The 24,093-nt window shown below is 40.8% G+C and overlaps 1 protein-coding gene across 2 annotated transcripts in view; it reads right to left on the reverse strand.

The window, feature by feature from the left end:
* The window catches only part of Mthfd1 (methylenetetrahydrofolate dehydrogenase, cyclohydrolase and formyltetrahydrofolate synthetase 1), a 67,692-nt gene that overhangs the window by 21,360 nt on the left and 22,239 nt on the right, over nucleotides 1-24,093 (reverse strand). The window contains exons 3-16 of one of the 2 annotated variants that reach the window (XM_046461232.2): nucleotides 21,085-21,144; nucleotides 20,627-20,680; nucleotides 18,077-18,213; nucleotides 17,831-17,931; nucleotides 15,775-15,911; nucleotides 14,259-14,370; nucleotides 8,446-8,573; nucleotides 7,928-8,025; nucleotides 7,569-7,742; nucleotides 5,926-6,062; nucleotides 4,364-4,410; nucleotides 3,634-3,741; nucleotides 3,443-3,517; nucleotides 457-559 (exon numbers count right to left, since the gene is read on the reverse strand). In XM_046461232.2, coding sequence (XP_046317188.1) covers nucleotides 457-559; nucleotides 3,443-3,517; nucleotides 3,634-3,741; nucleotides 4,364-4,410; nucleotides 5,926-6,062; nucleotides 7,569-7,742; nucleotides 7,928-8,025; nucleotides 8,446-8,573; nucleotides 14,259-14,370; nucleotides 15,775-15,911; nucleotides 17,831-17,931; nucleotides 18,077-18,213; nucleotides 20,627-20,680; nucleotides 21,085-21,144 — 1,471 coding nt within the window. The remainder of the gene's footprint in view (nucleotides 1-456; nucleotides 560-3,442; nucleotides 3,518-3,633; nucleotides 3,742-4,363; nucleotides 4,411-5,925; nucleotides 6,063-7,568; nucleotides 7,743-7,927; nucleotides 8,026-8,445; nucleotides 8,574-14,258; nucleotides 14,371-15,774; nucleotides 15,912-17,830; nucleotides 17,932-18,076; nucleotides 18,214-20,626; nucleotides 20,681-21,084; nucleotides 21,145-24,093) is intronic. The other variant, XM_046461233.2, reaches the window with a different exon arrangement.

Consider the following 24,093-nt stretch of genomic DNA (forward strand, 5'->3'; position numbering starts at 1 on the left):
TTTGCTACAAAAGAATCCAATAAAATGAAGTAAAAATGATTAGGCAAGCTGAAGAGCTACAAGAAAAATCAACTCACTGATGCCAGACAAGAGTTCTAGAATAAAGGGCACACATGATTCAAGAAATGATTAAACATAATTTCTCTACTTCATGACACCAAAACTTTTTGCATAAAATGGAACTTTAAAAACGTTATTTTTGGTTTATGCATGAACATTGCTGAAACCACCCTCATTTCAATCAACACTGAATAGATAGCAAAATGTTCTCCCCATCCAGCCAAGGGGGTTTGATGGCAGCTGATAAGAGGGGGTGGCAAGAAAAATAATGTCACCATCTTGGTCATGCCTTCACCATGAAAATACCAACCCAGGAGCTTCTGGACTTCACATTTTCACAACTCTCCTGGAGGGCATGGGGCATGCAGTATAACCAAACACCTTGGGCTTTAGTACCTCTTTGCCAAGTTATGGTTTCCGGATCAATATCCAGTCTTGCAAATCTGTTTATCTCTTCATCTGTTAGTGTGGCAGGGTCAGTCTTTTCAATGCCTAGTCTCTGAAGAGGTAGAAAATTGAAACATAAAATAAGACAAAACAAACATCATAATTAAAAAAAAATGAATCCTTTTCTTGAGATTGGGTCCCCTTGTAGGAAAAGCAAATCATCTTAAATTCAGAAGAGAATATGATGATGCCTGAGGCTACACCTAGAGGTTATTTCTTCCTTACACATGCACAAATATTGACAGGTTGGTCCCTATGACTGAGTACTAGAGGCATTTCCCTCAACTTAGCTCTGAAAAAGCATAGACCAAGAAGTGTTGTAAGACACTTCCTGATTCACCAAGCCCAAATATACTGAAAGGAAAGAAAAGCAATATACAAAGATTTTTTGTATCTTTCTTTCTTTTCTTCTTTTGGTGCTGGAGTTCAGACCCCAGGGTCTCATGCATCTAGGCAAATGCTCTACCAGTGAAATCTACTCCAAGCATTTTTTTTTTGGATACTGGGGATTTTAGCCAGATATCCTTTACCACTGAGCTACATCCCCAGCCTTCTTTATTTTGGGACAGAGGGCCTTGCTAATCTGCTGAGGCTAGCATCAAACTTTGCAATCCTCCTTTCTCAGCCTCCCCCATTGCACCACTGAGAGCTGCCTTTTCTTTTTTTTTCATGTTATGGATTGAACCCAAGGACTCATGCATACCAAGCATATGCTCTATCACTGTGACAAAGATTTTTAATCAGACAACCAAGAAGCCCAATTCAAATGGAAATTTTAGGGGATGAGGAGGCAGCTTAGTGGTAGAGTGCTTACCTAGCATATGTAAGAACTTGAATTCTATCACCAGTACCAAATAAATAAATAAAATTTCAGAAAGGACAGAAATGAATATCAATAAAAAATCAACATAACTTTTACATACTTTTAATGTAGTGTTGTACTTTTGTTAACTTCTCATCGTTCCCAAAGACATAAAAAGGGTTTTTATTTTTCTCCTCCCAACAGTGTCTACACAGGTCACATCTTCTAATTCATGGTAGTTCAGAGTGGGCCCCAGCAAGATCTGCTCTGCCTCGCAGTTTCTTTCTTGTGTTATGAGGACCTGCTTTGAAACCTCAGATTGTTTGCAGAGCTGGCCACTCATTGGCTTGTCAGAGAGCCCCACAAAACCTAGAACATGACATTGCTCACTAAAGCCAGCAAAACCCTTGGTCATCCTGTTCAGAATCTGCTGTTGACAATCTACTCTTCAGCAAGCGCCCAGGGCAGACTATACAACACAGAATGCCAGGACAGAGGGACAAGAGGCCTAGGCCTAGTTCTATCCCTGCAAGAGGTACTGTCACCTTGTGCATGTCTCTTGGCTTAAGAGCCTTTCCCCTCCTCACCTCTGATAGAAATTTCTATTAGCAAAGGTAAAATCAGAAGTCGACTGATTATGAGTGGAGTAACAGCTGAGCTACCTGATGGACAGCACTGCAGGGTGGGGTACAAAAGCAAAATAAGCTATTGAATGCCAGACTGCGTCATGGTTGGTTGTTCTCAATGGTCCACCAAAAAATGCACATGTATTAATAGTGACAGAGTTGTAAAGCAAGTACAGCAACATGTGAACAATTAAGGCATCTGGTACAGGAGAGCTCTGTGGACTATTCTTGCAGCATCAAAATATAAAGTAGCTAAGAATTAAAAGTAAAGTGAGTAGAAGTGTTGTTGGTAATAAGCACCCAAAATGTATTAAATGCTTATATGTACCATGTTATCTAAAGAGCATATATATAAAATTTATCTTCCTTACTTCTTCAATAAAGGAATACATGAGTTTACTTATTTATTTTTAATTTTTGGTACTGGGGATTGAACCCAGAGGAGCTTTAACTCACATCCCCAGTCCTTTTTTGCTTTTTATTTTGAGATGGGGGCTCACTAAGTTGCTGAGGTTGCCCTTGATTTTCAATCCTCCTGCCTCAGCCTCCTGAACAGCGGGGATTGCAGGAGTGTGTCATCACGCCCAACATGAATTCATTTTTTAACTTTACAGTCCTTTCATGGTCACACCCTGCCTTGTCTCATGACTCTTGGCACTACTGATGTGTCCTCCATCACTACAGTTTGTCTTACTGAGAATGTCATGTAAATGGAACCACACATATTCCTTTAAGACTGGCTTCTTTCACTCGGCACAATGTCTTTAAGATTCACCCAAGTTGTTGTGTATACCAAGAACTCATTTCTTCTTATTGTGATTCACCCAAGTTGTTGTGTGTACCAATAATTCATTTCTTTTTATTATATAGATGTACCACAGTTTGTTTATCTATTCATCCTTTGAAAGACAGAATATTCTCAGGTTTTGGAGATTATTAATGGAGCCACTAAAGACACTCATACACAGGTTTTTGTGTGAACACAAGTTTTCATTTCTTTTGGGAAAAAAAACCTAGAAGTGTGGTATAGTATATGCTTATTAACTATATATTTGTTATAATTTCTAATAATATTTCAAAGTAACTACTCCTTTAACTATTTGATAGTCCTCTATCTATGCAGGGCAACAAGGCAAGTACAGATGAGTAAACTGCAAGGCAAGTTTTATAACAATTTTGCTTTAAGGTCCCAAGGCTGGGAAAGGCAGGGAATCAAACTACAATGTTATTGCAATGGCATCTTGACTCTTTTCCATGCTAGAAAGGGAGCATCAGTTTTCTTCTTAGCTGAGGGCAGGTTGTCAGTGCTCTCTTTGTTCCAGGACTAACTATTTATAATTTATAAATAAATGAGAAATAACCTCGACCACCAATCCTTGCCACCCACATCATGATGACAGGACTATGATTGTTGACGTAACTTGACACAAAATAAGATATTTTAAGGAGAGTTTTATATCCTTATCACCAAATTTTAGACAATATCACAAAGAGGGGAAAAACTTACCCGTAACCTTCGAATTTGAATGTCAGAGAATTTTCTTACTCCATTTACCGACGGTACCAAACGATTAAAAAGAGCCTTAAAGAAAAGGAGGGAAAGGGCTTTTAGGTCAGAGGAACCCCTTTGCCTTGCTACCCAAAGGGCCAACATTAACCTGGGTGCTTCAGCCCTTTCAAAAGCCCCTGGCACCCTACCTTGTCTGTCTGGGTCAGCTCATGGAATATCCGAGCATCGATGGCCGCAGCGACGAGGTTATTAGCTGCGGTGATGGCATGGATGTCACCAGTGAGGTGGAGATTAAACTACAACAGAATAGAAGCCACATTGGTCTCCAAGCTGCTCTGTCTTTCCAGCTTTCATTCTACTGCAACCAGTCAACCTCCATTTTAACATCAGGGGAATACCAAGGTCAGCAGTTAGTGGAGAACGCCCAATGGCGGGAGCTCCTAGAAAATGAGTGACTGGCTGTCTTCAAGAGTAACTCCTCCCACACACAGTACAATTTTCTCTTAACAGCACAGAGATCATAAATGAAACACCATTGGAACCAACAGCAACACAGACTGCTGAGGACATACGCAGATCCCTTAACCAAAGAGCAAGAAGGAGCACACTGAGGCAGTACCAACTGCATTTCCTCTCCTGTTCCCATTCCTGTTGTTAGTAGCCTGAATTCACTGTGTCCTGGTGCTTCTCAAAATCATGCTCCATTTGATCACTTGCTTATGAACTGAAGCCAGACTTTGGAACCAAAATGTCACAAGTTTATGAATTAAGACGATTCTTCCATTTGCATTGCTTCTACTGGGAAACAAGTCATTTGTCCACTAACAGTGCTATTTTTTAGGAAAAAAACCCTTTAATCTCTGGAGGTATAAAGATATAAAAAAGGGTCTGATTCAGCCAAATCCCAGATTACCTTACCTCTTCCATAGGAATGACCTGGGAGTAGCCACCTCCTGCAGCGCCACCTAGGGGAGAGTAAAGGTTGGGGGCTCGTGTTAAAAACGCTTCTCCATGACTTGGAATCCAAAAAAAAAAAAAAGGATTTTGTAACTAAGCATATTATTTGTTTATTTTTAATAATCATTTGGACAGATTTGATCAAGTATTTTCTAATTTTCTTTTACCACAGTAAAATACTTGATCATGTTCATGCTGAATAGTCTCTCAATTGAAATCTGAGTCTAAATGACAAAATCACGAACACATACATATATACCTAGTCATTATCTTTAGAAATAGGTTCCCTGTGATTCCTAACACATTAAAAGACTCAGCTGACAGTTACATAAAGGCAAGCCTGTTTAATTTCCTCCTCTCATAAAGCTACTCTGGCTTTCAAAATAGGAATTTCTAAAGTATTCACACCTAACACAGAGACTCTAATCCTTCCTGAAGTAGACATATATTAGAAAACAGCTTAACTGCTAGAGTTATGCTGGCCCATTTGGATTATTAACACAAGGCCAGTCAAAAACATCCAGGTTACCACATCATTAGTGAGATAAATGTCAACTTGGAGTATAGATTTTATTTTTGTGAGGCAGAGACCATGCAATGAGGCAATAAAAGGAAAATGAGAATAGTGGTTCACTAAATAGAACAAGGAGAAAGGCTCCTTGCAAAGTGGAAAGGGGACTGTTAAGACAAGCTTGAAAGCAGAACTAAGTCAAAACACATTCATAAAACAGATAGAAGGGCAGAGGTGTGCCTGGTGTCGACATTTGCAGTAATTACTGAAACAAGAAGAATGGATACCCTGTCACCAAGCAAATGAGAAAGGTGACTTGAACCTATTATAATTAGTAAAATAATTTTAATTACAAGAGCAGGTCTACACTATTGCAGCAATCAAACTCTGAAAGATGATTACTAATGTCGTGTTCTCATCCAATCAGAAGAAGCATCTGTTAAAGGTAGTTTAGAGCTTGAAATATACATGGGAAGCTGCTCTGGTCCTTAATAACAGCACCTCTGACCAAGTTATTGCTAAAATTCTGTTGCTGCTATTATAAAATGGTGATAACACTATGTCATGTAGAACTATAAAATGAAATAATATGCATAGAAATAATATGCTATGCACAATAGCTGACAAAAAAGCATTCAGTAAAAGTAGGCTTTTCTTATTTCCAACAAGACATCTCTAGAGTCTGTCTGTCTCAGACTTGTCAGCATGAATCAATAGCTAGGATAATTTTATTGTTACTGAGACGGTAGACTATTAGGGTCAAATAAAAGCACCTCCAGCTACATATTACCAATCCCAAAGAATCCCTGTGCAATGTCCAATAGCGACAGGAGCTGGGGTGATCCAAGGAGACCCTTCACTAAATGCACTTCTTTGGAGGACTTGAACACCAGGTGTTCCTAGTGTCTAAATGAGGTGAAGACCTCAGACACATTCAGGAGTCAAGTGGGTCCGAGAGGAGTGAAGGAGAGGTAGGTGCCCTCTGGCCACCTTGGCCTTGCCCCATAAGTACCTTTTATTCCAAAGGTGGGCCCTTGGGAAGGCTGTCGCACACACGCAAACACATTCTGATAAAGATGGGCGCCAAGGGCCTGCACCAGACCGATCGTGGTTGTGCTTTTTCCTTCTCCCAGGGGTGTTGGAGTGATTCTTCGAGATTAAAGCAAAAGAGGAAAAGATTCATTCATAGAATTATTTATCTTTCACTAAGTCAGACCTAACAGACACTAGAGAATGACTCTAAATCTAAATAAGGACAAAAGCCCTGAAAGTGATCTTTTCTAAAATTCTTAGCTGTAATTTCCAAAAAGCTTTTAAAAAAAAAAAAGAAAGAAAAGCTCTAATTGTAAGAAGCAAATATTCTTGACACTTGATCTTATCGACAGATGCTATAATTTTACTTTCTTTAATTTCTTCCTTTGGGGCTGGAAATGTGGCTCAGGTAGAGCACTTGCCTAGCATGTACAAGGTCTTGGGTTACATCCTTGGAATTGAAAAAATAAACCTAGCTAGCATGGTGGCACATGCCTATAATCCCAGCAATTTGGGAGGCTAAGGTAGGAGGATCACCAATTTCGAGACCAGCATCAGCAACTTAGAGAGACCCTGTCTCAAGATAAAAAGGGCTTGGGATATAGCTCAGTGGCAGCACATCCCTATGTTGAACTCCCAGTACTGTTAACAACAACAAAAACTAGCTTTAAATATAACTTCACCCAGCATTAAAAAATGACTGCTCAGTGTGAGGATGTGGGGAAAAGTTTCACTCCTACATTGCTGGTGGGACTGCAACGTGTTGTAACCACTCTGGAAAGCAGTATGGAGATTCCTTAGAAAATTTGGCATGGAACCACTATTTGACCCAGTTATCCCACACCTCGGATTATAATACTCAAAGAACTTAAAATTAGCACACTACAGTGATGCAGCCACATCAATGTGTATAGCAGCTCAGTTCACAATAGCCAAGGTATGTAACCAACTTAGGTGCCCTTCAACAGATGAATGGAAATAAGCCAGTCCCCAAAAACCAAAGGTTGAATGTTCTCTCTGACATGTGGATGTTAACCCATAACAAGGGAAGGTAGAGAGGGGATGTATAGAAGTTTATTGGATCAGACAAAGGGGAATGAAGGGAAGGAAGTGGGGATGGGAATAGGAAAGACAGTAGAATGAATCAGACATAACTTTCCTAAGCTCATATATGAATACACGACCAGTGTAACTCCACATCATGTTCAACCACAAGAATGGGATGAAAATTATAATGGGTTGCACACCATGTATGTGTAATATATCAAAATATACCCCACTGTCATGTATATCTAAAAACAACAAATAAATTGAAAAGACAGAGAACTTCCAAAAAAAAGGACTGCTCAGGAGATATATTGAATTAATGAATTAGGGGTTTAATTTAAAAAATCATACTCTTCTCTCTACAAGATGGAAAACTAATTTTCTCATCTCTGAAAGACTTCTACTCTTCCCTACTTCAAGAGGTTGCTATAAGGATCAAATAAGATCAGGTGTGTGTGAAATGCCAAGGCAAAATTAAAGGCACCTCCACACATGCATGCCACATGCAAATGCAAGCCCTGGTAATAGTCAAGATGGCTCTGAAAACTCGAGGGGCAACACAAAGCAACACGGTACCCAGTCACCACCACGTATTTCCCATCAGGCTGGTGCTTCAGGCGTTCCAGTGCTGAGAGCAGGACTTTGGCCTTTGTTTCACCATATAGTTCAACCTCTTCAGAAAGCAGGCCAATTTCCCGAGCCAGGATACCAATGGGTTTTGGTTTGCAAGATCGTGATATATCAATGTCACTTTAAAAACACAGAAGATAGGCATCAGTCTTTATTCAGTGAATTTAATCCTAAACTGGTAATGGCATTACAACCCCCACCCCAACTGATGGTACTTTTCTTGGGAGCGTTCATGTGCCCATGGTATCCATCAGCTTGAGCCCAGCAATCCATAACATTCGAGATCAGGAAAATTTCATTTTTACCTTGGAACAGGTGTCTTGAGGTTAAGGGTGTTATACTGAAGTGTCCACTTCCCTGGCTTAAATTTCTCCAGGAAACGCTTTGCACTCTCTACTGTGCTCTAGGCAAAATGACATAAATGAAACTTAAAAGAGGTGATTATTTTAACCCCCGTGTCAGTTCCAAACATCAGGGCCCTCCAGTTCAATCCCAAAATGAGCTGATTCATAATCCTCCTAGGAATGTGCTTTGATTCTAGGTGAGTCCACGTGTGCCTGACATGCTCTGGGGCTGCTTGCCTCCCCCCAGACCAGCTACTATGTGTCATAAAGAGCAAGCAAACCAAAACAGATGGAGCCAAGTCAGCCTGTCTGTGCTTTTCTGTTTCTGGAGAGAATTACATTCCAAAGGAAATAAGAATTATGCCATTTCTTCTGTTAATGTGACTGATACTATTTCTCCGTTCTTCCATTTCTTTTTTGGGAGAGAAAAGCAGTGTTGACTCTTCAGAACAATCACAGCAACTTTCACTCATCAATACCTGCATCAGCATAGCCACTGTCATGGGCCCGACGCCGCCAGGGACAGGCGTGATGAAGCTTGCACGCTCCTTGGCCTCGTTGTATGCCACATCACCCACAACTTTCCTCCCATTGGGTTTTTTATCATCTGGTTGAATGGGAATAAATCAAAGCAGAGTCTCAGAATCGAAAGCTAAGTTTATCTCCAAGCTAAGTGACCAATTATGACTGTTTGTTCCAAAAACTAAGGCAAATTTTAGGGTGTATAACCCCATGAGGCTCAAGTGTCTAATTAAAAGCCACAGGATAGGGTTGCAGTGTGGCTTGGTGGCAGCATGCTTGCCTAGGATGCATGAGGATCACCAGCTCCACTGTAGGGTGACAGGTGTCTCCTATTTCCTAGGAAGATCATATTACCAGCAAAAATTCACAAGACAACTAAGTAGTTTTTCAGAACCTGGAGAATCCTTTTGTAGTCCCTCAGGTGGCAAATAAAACACTGTTTTTTATTCTTAAAACCAACTACCCAGTATATAATGAGAACCTTTCAAAATGTTAATTTGCCAAGGCCTACAAAGGAATTTTTTTGGGTGCAAAAAACTCCAACTATGTCACAGCTGCCAGATACCGTTTCTACAGCAACTGTCAGCGTTTTGTAAGCTCTATGCGTGAGCTGGAGGAACAATTCAACATCCAATTCCAAAGACGAGCAGTTACTTAAATGTATGCTGAAGGCAAAGAATATAATTACACTTCCCTTAAATGGATACAAGAACAACTACAAATCTTACCAGCAAAGAATAGCTGTTCAAGAGAACAAAACCCAATGATGCATCTTTGCTCACTCACACAAAGAACATCCTACACTTGGCTTGGTGCACTTCCGGGAGGGGCTGGGGCACAGGCCTAGGCCTTGAAGCAATGAGGCTGCCAAAGCAGGATCTGGTAGAATCTTAGCCTCATACCACTTCTCCTTCAGCAGATCTTCACAGCTGAGAGAGGAAGCTTTCAGATGAGGCCAAAAAGCCAGAACTATGCTCTAGGATAAACCCTTTAACTGTTTGTCCTCCACTCTGCGGTGCCCATGTTCCTTGAAAGTGCAAAGATGCAAAGAAGAAACATCACTACCTATCTCACAAGCTTGATGAGAACCAAACGAGAAAGTGCAAATTCTCTGTGTTGTTTGTGTGTGTGTGGCAGTGATACTAGGGATTAAACCAGGTGGCCGCTATCACTCAGCTACAACCCCAGCCCTTTCACCCCCCACACACATATTTTTGATACAGAGCCTCACCAACTTGTTGAGGCTGGCCTCAAACTTGCAATCCTCCTGGCTCAGCCTCCCAAGGAGGTAGAATTATAGGTGTGTACCACCATGCCTAGTGAAAGTGCACATCCTTGAAACTAAAAACGTGTTCTCTAAACATTAAGGTTCTTCTTCCCAACCTAGATATGTACTAGAGGAAGCTGGTGAACAACTCCTTGGAGTAGTTTCTGGTTTCTAGAAGATTATGAAGCAGCAAACTATGGTAGAACATTTCCCCTCATAACCCCTGAAATCATTTCAAAATGCCAAGGAAATGCAGTTATAGGTTTCAACAATCTAACACTGATAATAGCCTAAAATGCTCCTTTCATTTCTATTTATTAGTCATCTTAGTTTTTGTATTTTAGTTTTGAACAATGTGCTCAGGGGAAAAAGTGACCACTTCTGAGCCTAAGTATACAGCTTCAGTAGCAGATAAACATTGGGATTATCAACCCTGGCCCTAGAATTTCTCTTTCATTGGAAAGTTGCATATACAAAATTCAACTGAGGGGCTGGGGTTGTGGCTCAGCAGTAGAGCACTTGCCTGACACGTGTGGGGCTCTGGGTTCGATCCTCAGCACCACATATAAATCAATAAAATAAAGGTATTTGTGTCCAACTACAACTAAAAAATAAATATTTGTCAGTACAGGAAACATTATACGGAATGAGCTGAGACTGAATCAGGGTAGGGTGGGAAATCTATTACCTCTTCTTCTATGCCTTTCAAATAAAACACTATTAATCTAGGTCTTCTCAAATTATCTTTAGTAGTATGTTAAGGAAGAAGAACTTTTCACACACTGCCCTGGCCAATACTTCTTGCTCTGCACGTAAATCTTAATAAATAAATAAATAAATTCCTTGTTTGCATGTGCAAGGACCTAGACTCGATCCCAGAACTATAAAAGAAAAAAATTCTTTTTTGAAAAACATAAATTCACCTTAATTCATTCTTAATTTGTCAAGTAATTTATCCCTGTTAACCTTGACTAGGTCATGCAAATGATTTAATGGTATTTTTTTGGTGCTGGGAACTGACCCAAGGCTCAGAGAACCAAGGCTTTACTGAGTTATACCCCCAGGCCCCATACAAACAATTTAAATAAAATATGAACCAAGAAGTGACCTAATTGTAGAATATATTGCTTCTAAAATGAATATTTGCAAAGAATGGTTTTTAGGTCCTGCAGCCCACCCACTGGTCTGTAATGCAATGATTCTACCATCCCTGGGGCACAATAACATCCAGGCTTATGGATATATTTGCCTATATGCACAGGATCACCAAAAACACTGAACAGAAAGGATGATATTGCTTTAACTTTATTCATGTGTTACCATATACACAAAGAATCAATGTGAACAGGATGATAAGTTTCATGTGTAAACAAACATTTCAGTCCTATCTTCCAGATTCCAGATCCCCACCCAGGTTGTTCTTCTCCATCTCTCACATCTAATCCAAAAAATGCCCACAGCAGGACTAGGATACAGAAGATGCAAGGACTGAAAGACAGTGAGCTTGAATGTCATGCTGCAAGTGTTCAAATTGAGGAGTTGTAGGAGAGCAATTTCTTTATCACCCATGAGATAATTACACTACCAGAAAATGAGTGATCATTTATGAGCTACTGTCTTAAAATCGAGGTAGGGAGAGTGGGAGGGAGGTTAAAAACAGTGAGGACTTGACAGTGACTAATGCTCCTGGCAGCTCAGTGTCTACATTTCAAACTTGAGATGGGAAGGGAGGGGAAAAAAAAGATTATTCTTGCTATAACTCCCTGAACAATTCAACAGATATGAGTGCCAGCTGTCAGAAGGCAGGAAGCCGGAGAAGACTCCCCAGAGATGATGACTGGGAGGAGCCTAGCAGGGAGCTTACAGGACACTAAACATGAGACAGACAATAAAAGAAATACCAAGTTTCGGGGGAGGGGAGGGGAGGGAAGGAAGGATTTTCAAAAGAAGGTGAGACCACTCCTGGCTAAGGGGAAATAGGACAAAGTCTGGAAGGAGGAACAGACATCACAAACAGAGAGGAACTATGCAATTCGAAGTGAGGTCTGAGTGACTCAGGAGGCTGAGGCAGGAGGATTGCAAGTAAAACTAAAAGATCAAAGTAGCTCCAGTGGTAGAGTAGTAGAACTCCACTTGCCTGGGATGCACAAGGCCCTGGGTTCCATCCCCAACACCCCCGCCCCCCAAATAAAGTGAAGTTCAAGACTGAATATGTGGCTCAGTGGCAGAAAAGTATAAGGCCCTGGTTTTGATTCCCTGAGAAAGAAAGAAAGCCAGCCAGCCATAGCCAAGCCCTATTTGGTTGTGTAGTCCAAGCCCTGGCATAGCCCTTGCTGCAAAGAAGGAAGCACTCAATTAGAGATTGCTATTTTCTTTTTTAATATTTTTTAGTGTTGATGGACCTTTATTTTATTCATTTATTTATATGTGGTGCTGAGAATTGAACCCAGTGCTTCACACATGTGAGGCAAGCACTCTATCACTGAGCCACAACCCTAGCCCCAAGATCGCTACTTTCTTGAATCTATGAGGTATGCAACAATACAGGTATTACTGTATTGCTCTTTGAAAATTTTATGTTTGAACAGCCTACTCCATTAAGGATGCAGCACAGAAATTGCAAAGGACAAACAAGGAACGAGTAGGGAAGGCAAAGTGGTCCACTTCCAACAGCTTACGCCAGGTATTTACTAAGTGCAAAGAAGAAAAAGGACTATAGAGGTCACTGAAACTCACGTGAGGAGTCTGGCAAGAGACAAGGGAAGACAAAAGGCATAAGGGTCCTGGTCAGCAGGTGGATCTGCGTGGGAATTAGCTGCAGATAGGCAGACCAACAAGAAATGACAGCAGCTACCCAGCTGAAAGGGCAACTCTTGGGATGACACTGAAAACAGGGGAGAGAGGAAAATGGTACCTAACATTTAAAAATGAATCCAACAAAGAGAATGATTGGAAGGGAAATGAAAAGGTTTCAGATATGTAAAAAGGAAGGATGACGATATCACTAGCCAAAATAATAAGGAATAACCTGGGGATAAGGAGGCCACATACAGCTTTTGTTTTGTTTTGCTTTGTTTGTACCAGAGATTGAACCCAGGGGCGCTTAACCACTGAACCACATCCCCAGCCCTTTTTTTTTATTTTTTGAGACAGGGTCTCCCTAAGTTGTTAAGCTAGCTTTGAACCTATGAACCTCCTGCCTCAGCCTCCCAAGTCACTGGGCCACCATGCCCAGCCACATAGAGTTTTGGACATGACTAAAAAGCTGAATTTCTCTCCTCTGAGAAAAAAAATCCAGGTTGAACATTTGTTTTTTGTTTTTTTTTTTTTTTCATTTGGCAGTGCCAAGGATGGTACCCAAGGCCCCACATGTGCTAGGCAAGTTCTCTACCACTGAGCTACACCCTCAGCCCAAACAACTTTGTAAAGCCCTTCCAGAGAACTTTTGGTAGAATGTGTCTCTCTTCTGGACACTCACAGCACTTTGCAACAATTATACAATAGATCCACCTTACCTGTGAGGGATAGTTTCAAAACCCCACCTCCAGTTTTCGCCTGAAACCACGGACAGTACCAAATCCTATACATACTATTTTTTTCTTAAATATCCAAATCTATGATAAAGCTTAATTTATAAATTAAACACAGCATGAGATTAACAACAACAATGGAATAGAATAGTTACAACATTACACTATAATAAAACTTATGTGAATGTGGTTTTACTTTCTTTCAAAATACCTGATTATACTTTAACCTCTTCACTTAAAGGAAGCACTCTACAGCTTCTCTTTGGCATACCCAAATCGCCAGCATCACTCTTCTTGCATTTTGTGGTTGTGATTAAGTGAAGTAAGGGTGAGCTGAACGTCAACTCTACTCCATGACAGTTCATCTAACAATTGAGATGGCTACGAAGTGACTAACAGGCAGGTAGTATATTCAATGTGGACACGGAGAAGGAAGAGATGACTCATATCCCAGGTGGGATGAAAAGGGACAGCACAAGAGGCTCACCAAATTACTCAGAACAGCACACAATGTAAAACTCATGAATTGCTTAATTCTGGAACTTTCCATGTAATATTTTCAGAATGAGGTTGAACATGGGTAACTGAAATCATGGAAAACAAAACTGTGGGTAAGAGTGGACTAACTGCGCTACATTTTAAACCCACCCATCACCTTTGTTAAAACAAACTGATCTCTACATGAAGACAAACAGCAGCGCCCTCCCAGCCCCTCTGCCACCCTCTCCCTGGATTAAGTCAACGAGGATTAAGTCACTACAATACAGCAGTGAAAGTTCCAGGTTCTCACACCAGGTGGGCCTGCCCACAAGAGGCAACTATCTCACCTATTAATCACGTGCACCCTCAGGCAAGTCAGACTCTCTAAACCTCAGAACTTCAAACATAAAATAAGGCTAAAGGTTCTCTCTCAGGTTTCCTGTCCTTCTGGGCCTTTACCAGAAACCACCTTTTCCTCCCCAGCAATACTTACCTGGGACATAGTTGATTCCACAGTCAATGACAACTGCCCCAGGTTTGATCCACTCTCCTTTCACCATTTCAGGCTGACCAGTTGCGACTACCAGAATGTCACCTTTATTTACCTAAGGGAAGGGATTCAGTTTTCAGAAACTGAGTAATGACACACACTAAAAAATCTAAAAGTGGGGGCTGGGAATATAGCTCAGTTGGTAGAATGCTTGCCTCGCATGCACAAGGCCCTGGGTTCAATCCCCAGTACCATGAAACAAACAAACAAATAAATAAATAAAGTTGTGTCCATCTACAACTAAAAAACTTTTTTAAAAAAATCTAGAAGTGGAAAGGACACCTTTGAGCTTTATACTAATTTTTTTTTTTTTTTAAGTTTTCGGCAGACACAACATCTTTATTTGTATGTGGTGCTGAGGATCGAACCCAGGCCACACACATGCCAGGCGAGTGCGCTACCATATGAGCCACATCCCCAGCCCCTATACTAATTTTTTATTATCATCAGCTATTTCAGGATATCAGAGTAATGCTTCCAATGGAAGCCACATGCCTGTTTCTGATGGCCTTTCACATGCTATGCATTTCTACATATGCCTAGAGCTCCCCTTGCATTGAACAAAATGGGGGAAAGCAATGAGAACCTTTAGGGTGAAGGGGAGCCTGGACTCGGAGCCACAGACTCAGGACAACAACCCTGCATAATATAATGCCTGAAAACTGCATTATCTCCTACAGAACCTTCCACAGAGCACTGCTTTAGGAAGATTAAAAGAGAAGATGTTAGGCCTCTCTCCTGCTCTCTCCCCATATCTTGCTAAGTTGCCCAAGCTGCCCTTGAATTTGCAATGCTCCTGCCTCAGCCTCTCAAGTAGCTGAGATTACAGTCATGCGCCAGCCACCAGGCCTGGCCATGCAAACATTTTTGGACTCAGGAATCTGATATGAGGATCAAGAATCAGCTGCCATGGCTGGGTGGGCTGGCACACAGCCTGTAATCCTAGAGGCTCGGGAGGTTGAGGCAGGAGGATCATGAGTTCAAAGCCAGCCTTAGCAAAAGTGAGGTGCTAGTAACTCAGTAAGACCCTGTCTCTAAATAAAATACAAAATAGGGCTGCAGATATAGCTCAGTGATCAAGAGCCCCTGAGTTCAATCCCTGGTACCTCCCCCCAAAAAGAAGAAGCTGCCATGGGTGTCCGCTGATCACGACTTTCTCTGGAACACTTCTTCTTCTGCAGTACACACAGGATCTGGATACCAGAGGCCAATCCCAGTGCCTACACTGCTAACCTCTGTTTTTGCCAGGAGGCAAATTACTCTCAAAATATACAGTCAGAACAAAATCTTAATGTATAAACTTGGGCAAGTTTGTAATTTGAATTTGTTCCTTATCTTGTAAAATGAGAAAAGAAACATATTAACAACATTATGAGGTTAAACAAGACAGTGAGGGTGAAGTACACACATGCATGCACACACACACTGAACACCTCCTACTCTATCCCAGACCTCCTACCTCCTTGTCCAGATTGGCAGTCTTGGAGTGACAGGTGGTCACTGTGGCATTGTTCCACAGAAGCAAGTCATGCATTGGGGCACCAACTATTTTACTACGCCCGACCACCACCGCATGCCTTCCAGCAATCTGCACCCCTGAAAGAAAAGCCAGCATGCGTCAGAGTTGGAACAAAGCAGCTGCCCTTCTTCGCCTGCCACCTGAGTGGAAAAACAGAACAAGTGCACGAAAGCAGGTTCTTAGCATCGAACAGAAACCTTCCTAAAAACACTCCTTCTCTGGCAATGAGATTCTTAGCTCTAGGGTTTCACATCCAGATTAGGAACTTGTATACTGTCCTTGTTATGGTTTTGGAGAGCATCTTAGGCCAAGATCCATTTACTGAGTCATAGGGGAGTGGGAAGAAATCCTACACTCAAAAAGAAACCCTGAGATACAGCTAAACAACCATATGGAAGAAGTTATCAGATTAAATTACTTGGGAAAAATGGTTATAACTACTTGGGTGTATGGAATGGGGTAAAGAGAAGTGAAGGAAATTAGATTAGTTTTGGTGATTCTTTCCAGCTTTAAGTTTATTCATGCAGTTCCTTGTCAAAGTTTCTCATTTGACTTACAACCTGAACCACAGAGTCATTTGCAGGGAAGCGATAAAGGGGAAATTTTAACTATAGTAGAAAGCTTTCTTTTTGCTTACTAAGCGTCCATTCTTCTGGAAATATACTAACATCCATTTCAGGACTGACTCCTACTGTGCTCAACAGAGATGACTAGGGTGAGTACCCAGTAGTAGACCAGTGGCCCTATTTCATCCCCTGGCAAAATCCCATTACTATTATGCCCAAGGATGGACAAGGAACCTGATAATGAGCTGCCCACATACACTAAAGCAAAGAGAATGTTTTGAGGACTCTGTCTAAGCCATAGGATCCAGTCAAGGCTGAAGACTGTGGATCATTGCTTGAGGCAGTTTTGAGTTTAAATTATGCTTCATTTATAAAATCAATTTTATCAGAAAAAGATCAGATCTTATATAGTATTAACATCATGAATATTCAAAAATAGACTTCTAAGTCTAATATGTTTAAAAGGTTTATCTTGGTCAGGGTTGGGGATATAGCTCCGTGGTAGAACACTTGCCTAGTATGTATGAAGCCCTGGATTCAATCCCCAAAAGAGCTGGCTAGCTAAATACACGCAGACATACACACATATAAAAGATACCTCACTATGCTCTTTAGGATTCAGCAAAAGACTTGAAGCTGACTTAGGGCAAATGGTAGCTTCATTATCACTAAGAGGAAGTAGAAAGCTGATAGCTGCTATATAGTTCATGGGATTTGCTTTTATCACATTGTAATAAGCATTTGCTCAGTATGCTGAAAAATATAAATTTAGTTGTAGGACGGAACTGTAATAGCTGTCCCAAGGCTTATGGCTTGATCTTTTCTTGTCAACCATACAGAATTTTCATTTATGCTGGCCAAACTTTCCATATGAAACTTCTGGCCTACTTTTTTTTAAACAGGACCCATTTCCTTGCAAAAAATAACCTCTGCTAAATGTATTCATAATGAAATTAAAAATACCAAGGTACTAGCTACGTAATAAGGAAATATGGCCAACTGTTCAAGATATCCATTTCCAGCCATCTGTCTAGTCTTGAAACCACTATCTGTGCCAGTTTCAGGGATGGGGACTTTTCACTTTGTACCCTTTCATACTCTCTGAATTCTTATCACCATACAGGATATTTTTTTCACAAAAATAAATTGCTTTCAACTCAAATAACTCTGAGTTCAAATCATGGTTCTGTTGTCTCTTAGGCAAAATACTCCATCTCCCTGAGCCTATTTTCTTAGCTACTGAATGATAATAGCACCTACTTCACAGAGTTTTCAGGAAATTGTGACTTTAGGTAAAAACCCCCTAGTAAACAGACCTGCTGCCAATCAAATCCATCACTTATGCCCACAGTGTGTGCCCTCCTCTGCACTCCACATGTCAACACAGGCACTCAGAGACATCACCATCTTGTTATTTGTTTTGTTTTTACCTGTCTCTTTGATGAGTTCCAAGCATCCTTTAGGTGTACAAGGGATGAAACAGTCTTTGAGATCACCTCTAGCAAGTTTTCCAGCGTTGATGCTAGTCAATCTAAACAACAAAGTGATAAAAATGAGGGGGAAACAAAAATCATTAGGTGTCTATTCTTCAGAAACAAATATGACGTTTTCCCCAAACAGAGACATATTGTAAATGGAACCATCCAATGCAGTGTAGGAAGCCAAGCCACACTCACCCATCTACATCCTTTTCAGGTGCAATAGCATTGATAACTGCCTCAGTATTAATGGGATTCTCTGAATCTAAGGGTAGCTGTACTATGAAGCCATGTACAGTAGAGTCTTCATTCAAGGACGTGATGCTCTTTAACACCTAAAAGTAAGATCACACATACATTAGTACATGTACATAGAAGTCAAAAGCTGGGAGAAACATGTTTCAAGGGAAAAATCAAGTGGCCCCATTTTCCCAAAGAATTTAATTATAGTCTTCTCAGAATGTAACTAGCCCTTGAATGCTGAGAGAAATTCTACTTTAACATAAAATATACCTGCTATAGTTTAGAGCTGAAATGTCCCCAAATGCCCATGTGTTGAAGGCTTTGTTCACAGTCTGTGGCACTAAAGGAAAGAGGTGGGACATACGGAACAAATTGGGTCAATGGAGACATGCCCTTGATGAGGATATGAGAATGCTGGCCTCTTCCTCTCTCTCTTTGCAGCCCCCAAGGGTTTAGCAGGCCTTCTCTCTATACCCCCTGCCATGATATACTGTGCCACTGCAGGCCCAAAGCAATGGAGCCAAGTGACCATGGACTGAAATCTGAGAACTGTGAGCCAAAAATAAATCTTTCCTCCTTATAGATTGATTAGCTCATTTTACCACAGCAGCAGAAAAGCTGACTAACACAATTCCCCAGGTGTTTGCTAAGAAATCTTAACAAAAAAGCTGGGTACAGTGGCACATGCCTGTAATCCCAGTGACTCAGGAGGATAATAAAGAAGGATATCAAGTTTGAAGCCAGCCTGGGCTTTTCACAAAATAAAATACAAAGGGCTAGGGACACAGCTCAGTGGCAAAGCATCCCTGGGTTCAATTCCCAGCACACACATACACACAAAAAAGTAAGAGCTTTAACAACTCACTACTGCAACAGCAAGGCCTATGTTATAACCATAAAAATCCAGATACAGAGAAGCCCTTTCTGCTTCTGCTGCTCCCATGGTGCATATTAAAAACTTGTGGCAAAGTGGGGCAAAAAAGGAAGTAGATTTTGAGGTTTACCCTTAATTAAGCCCATCCTAGAGAAGATGGAATCACAGAAGCTGCCAGTTTCAAGCAGTCTCTCCAAGAGAAAATAAAAAATGAAAAAGCTGGGAATCTCAGTGGATGGGTTGCAACCCTCGAAAGGAGAAAAGGCAAGACCACCATAACAAGGTAACCTGTTCTGAAAGGTAGTTGAAGTATTTTACCAAAAAACATTTGAAGAATATTGGCAACTGGTTACACGCAGTTGCTAACAAAGCAGTTATAATTTGCATTATTCCCATTCTGACTAAATGAAGAAGAGGAAGAAGATGAGGATTAAAATTTATTCATCTAGCATGAGAGTTCTGGTACACATTTATAATCCTGGTGACTTGGGAGGCTGAAGCAGGAAGATCGCAACTTCAAGGCTAGCTTTAGCAATTTTAGTGAGGTTCTAAGCAGCTTAGTGAGACCTGTCTCAAAATTATCAAAAGTAATAATAATAATAATAATAAAGATTTGGGAACAACAACAACAACAAAGATATAGAGCAGCAATGTGCAATAATCCTTTCAGTGATGACAGGAATGTTCTGTAATTTGTATCTTATAACACAATGACATCTACTGAATACTTGAAATGTAGCTAGTGCAACTGAAGAATTGAATTTTTCATATTATTTCTTTTTAATTCAACTTAAAACAGCTTCCTAGGGTTAGAGGATACCATATTGGACAGTGCAGGCACAGAACATTTCCCCAGAAAGTTCTTTTTCCTTCCTACCCTTTATAGTTATCCCCCTACAAGTAGGCAACTACAGTTCTGATTCCATTTATTTATTTTTTACTTTTTTATATTTTTGCAGTGCTGAGGATTAAATGTACGGCCTTACATATTTTAGACAAGTGCTCAAACAGTGAGCCACATCCCTAGACGACAGTTTTTTTCTTTTCCCTTTTCTCTCTTGAGACAGGGTTTCACTATGCTGCCCAGGCTGGTCTCAAACTTGTAGGTACAAGCGCTCCTCTTGCCTTAGCCTCTGGAGAGATTTCGACTACAGGCATGCGCCACCACCCAGCCCACAGTTCTGACTTTAATCACCACTAATTTTTTTGCCCATTCTCGAACATCAATAAATAGAATATGGGACTGGGGATGTAGCTCAGGGGTAGGACACTTGCCTAGCATGCACAAGACCACCGTTTCAATCCCCAGCTTTAGAAATAAACCAACCAACAAACAAAAAAATACATATTTGGTTTTTAAACGGAAGGTAATTACAGGTCAAGGATCAGTTTTAATGGACAGGATAGGTGATCTAGAGCATGGAACTGCAATCAGCTTTGAGTACCAAATATTCATACCATAGGATGCACTATTTCCTCTGTGGGTATTTCCGAGGATTTTCTGGAGGTGAAGTCTATAAAGAGAGATCTACCTGGGGATCTTATGTATCTCAGTCCTTAAAATTCTACTAACAAAAGCCAGAGAAGAAAGCACTCTAGCTGCCTCTTCACAATCAGTCCCTAAGGCTCACCTCAGATTCTGTAGCTGTTCTTGGTAATTTAATGTGAATGGCTTTGATCCCAATCTGTAAAAATGAACATTGAAAACAGGTAAATGCCAAGAGAAATTAAGATATGGGCCTGCTTCTTTTAAGGATATGACTAAAATAAACCAGGTTGTTAGTCATGATTTCGCCCTCATGTTCTGAAGACTTAGTCCCTCATTCCAACCGCTCATTATTTACTTGTTCACTGTCACCACACATCATATCCATTATTCCTGCTCTTTGGGAAGTAAGAAAATCATGGATGAGAAAGCATTCAAGGGCAAACCAGAGGCTGCCACACTGTCACCCATTTCTGACTTGCAAAATAAATACTCTAATGTTTGCTGGTGGCACTAAAAGTCCTATGGGAAGGGCAAAGGGTAACTGGCAGGACCTGGGATGGAGGTGGGGGAGGGTGACAGCACCATTTCTCTAGGCTTTACCTCCTCAGCAGCCTTCAGCTTCACGTTTATATAAAGATTGGAATCATCTCTGTCGCCAACCTAGAATAATGAATACATGCAAATCAGACAATTAGGGAAAGGCAAAGTGTACAGAAAAGCTTCTACAATTTTAATTATGATAAAAGGAACGTTCGAGCATGTCTCTCTTGTTGGAGAGAACTTTTATAGGAGAAAAAGGAGGCTTCCCAAACAAGGTTCACCTGACTCTCACCAAAAAGGCCAAACTAAAAGAAAATGTCAAACTGGGAAAGGTGGCTGGTGCCTATAGTCTCAGCTACCCAGGAGGAGGGAGAACCGCTTGAGCCCAGTTCAAAGCAGCCTAGGCAACATGGGGGGAGACCCTATTCCAAAAGAAAAAGTAGGGGCCACTTGCATCTGCATTAGAAATGAAGCACTAAGCAAGGGGGCTACAGGGCGACCAGAAACATGGAATTTCTGCTGACATACCAGAATAAGGCATGGAGGGCTATGAAATTATTGTCAGGCAAAAAAGACACCCGAAAGGCAAAGTACCCTGCCTTCCCCCATACTCAGGCCATTGGAAAGCTCTGGTGCCCAGCCACACAAAGAGCAACCAAGAAGAGGACCTCGTTCACAGAACACACAGCCAAGACAGGCAGAGGGCAGTCTGCCACCCTCACAGCAGAGGAAAGTCAGTGCAGGAGCCAACCCCTTCGGGTCACTCTGCTGTGGCTCCCTGTGTTCCCTCCATTTTCTTAATTATGAACATATTGAAAGTTTTCCATTATAAGCATTTATCTGTAAAATTTAATTTTCCAAGTATTTTTCCACACTCTAGTAGTCAACCTTTCTCTCTTTTGAGGTTAAAAAAACACTACAAGTATGGTTTCTCCCCAAACTGCAGAGGGAAAAGCAGTAGGTGCCTTGATTCCAAAGATGACTAGAGCCCTGCTCCTCTGAACAGGACCACAGAACCTGTGCAACTGTACTGCCAGACCCTGCCACACAGATGCTGCCCTTGCACATCAGGACATGGCCTGAATCCTGGCTTCAGACATCCCTTCCATACGTAGTTCTAAGTTTTCTGTAAAGTTAATTTGAGTTTTGAGAGAATCAGAAGAGTCCTGTTAGGGGAAACTGGTTTGGGGGGATTTGTCTGTTTTTTTTGCAGGGCTGGGGACTGAACCCAGAGCCTTGCATATTATAAGCAAGTGCTCTACCACCAAGCTACATTCAGTGTACCTACCAGTCCTTTTTAAACTACTTCTCTACTTCAGAGTTTCTCTTCAATTATCTCTCAAGCAGCTGAAATACTACCATAAGTCATGATTCCAGGAAAGGTATACAGGCATTTTTCTGAGTCTATATATACCTGAAAATATTTTTTGCTGTCCTTTGTATTTGAAGAACCTTGGCTAAATTTGGAATCCCAGTGTGTTCCAGAAGAAACTAGTTCTAGTATATGAGGACTGACCCCAAAGTACTGTAAAACTAAAGAATAAGAGGCAGACAGATCCAGTATTGCAGAATGCAATTTATTTGGGGACTTAGTGACAGAAGTGTGTCTTGGATGGCAACACGACCAATTAGATCCCATAGTTTGGGTCAGGAAGAGAGGCATATCTAGGTTAGGACAATGACTTTATCCCATCTGGAATGTACCTGGTTTATCTTATGCTAACATCAAAAGAGTCTGATGAGCCCCTGGGGCAAGGGGCCAGCTGGGAAGCTCCACATAACACTCTAATGATTTTGTCTATTTGTAGCTTGCTGGAAAACTATATAGGAACAACTGGCTAGGGTTATTCTGGGGCAATCATGAGACTACAATTCAAGAATGGCTACAGTCATGTCAAATTGAATCCGTATAGTGTGTTCCTTCAGAGACGCTGTCTTTGGCATCTACAGAAGACAAATCTATTTTCTTTTTTGTTTAGTCCAGGGATTGAACCAGGGGCACTCAACCACTAAGCCACATCCCAGCCCTTTTTTATATTTTATTTAGAGACAGGGTCTCACTTGAGTTGCTTAGGGCCTCCCTAAGTTGCTGCAGCTGGCTTTGAACTTGTGATCCTCCTGCTTCAGCCTCCTGAGCTGCTGGGATTACAGGTATGCAACACTGTGCCCAGCCAGAAGACAAGTCTAAAGTCTTTATATATTAACTATTTTATATATTAAAATAGTTAAAAAAATAGTACTATTTTCTGCCTTAATATTTATGAAGGAATTTTTCTAAAACTCCAAAACTGCCACTAGTTGCAAAGAAGCCTTAGTCATGAGTTTATGCCCACATTTTAACATAATCCAAATGTAAAGGAAGAGATATCTAAGGGATCATTTCAAAGATTACTCTCAGTATATGCATTTTATTTTATTCTTCTGTTGCTCGGGATTGAACCCAGGGCCTCACACACATGCTAGACAAGCACTCTACCACTGAACTATACCTCCAGTTTTAGGCATTTTATATGGAAAAATAGTTACACAATCATTGATGGACTAGGTGCAAGAATATTTAGTTAAAGAACATTAGATTCTTGACTGGCAGTCAAGTGGGTGGGTGGAAGACTGGTGTCTCAGAACAAATCTTAATCCCATAAGTTTATCAAGAACAGTGCTTCAGCATTTTATCAGGAATGCTAATCTCTTCCTTCAAAGTAGCTATGCATTATATCATCCCCCCACAAAAAAAGCCCTATTCCAGAACAGGATATCTTTCTTTCTTTTCTTTTTCTTTTTTTTTTTTTTTTAAACATAAGGAGTTTGCAAAGGACCAGATAGGGTATATTTCAGGCTTTATGGGGCAAATACCCTGTCACAGCTGCCGCAACTTCTTTTTTTAACTGGTTACAATCTGGGCAATGTTTAGACATGGGCCACAGTTTACTAATCCCTATTTTTATACCAGAAAATATCTTGGGTATTGGTCTACTCATTAATTTTTAAAAAATTTTTTAGTTATACATGAATACAATATCTTTGTTTTGTTTATTTATTTTTATGTGATGTTGAGGGTCAAACTCAGTG

The sequence above is a fragment of the Marmota monax genome, unplaced genomic scaffold (genome assembly GCF_021218885.2).
Source record: "Marmota monax isolate L192 unplaced genomic scaffold, Marmota_monax_Labrador192_F-V1.1 WCK01_AAM20220418_F8-fsc00001, whole genome shotgun sequence".
Lineage (NCBI taxonomy): Eukaryota > Metazoa > Chordata > Mammalia > Rodentia > Sciuridae > Marmota > Marmota monax.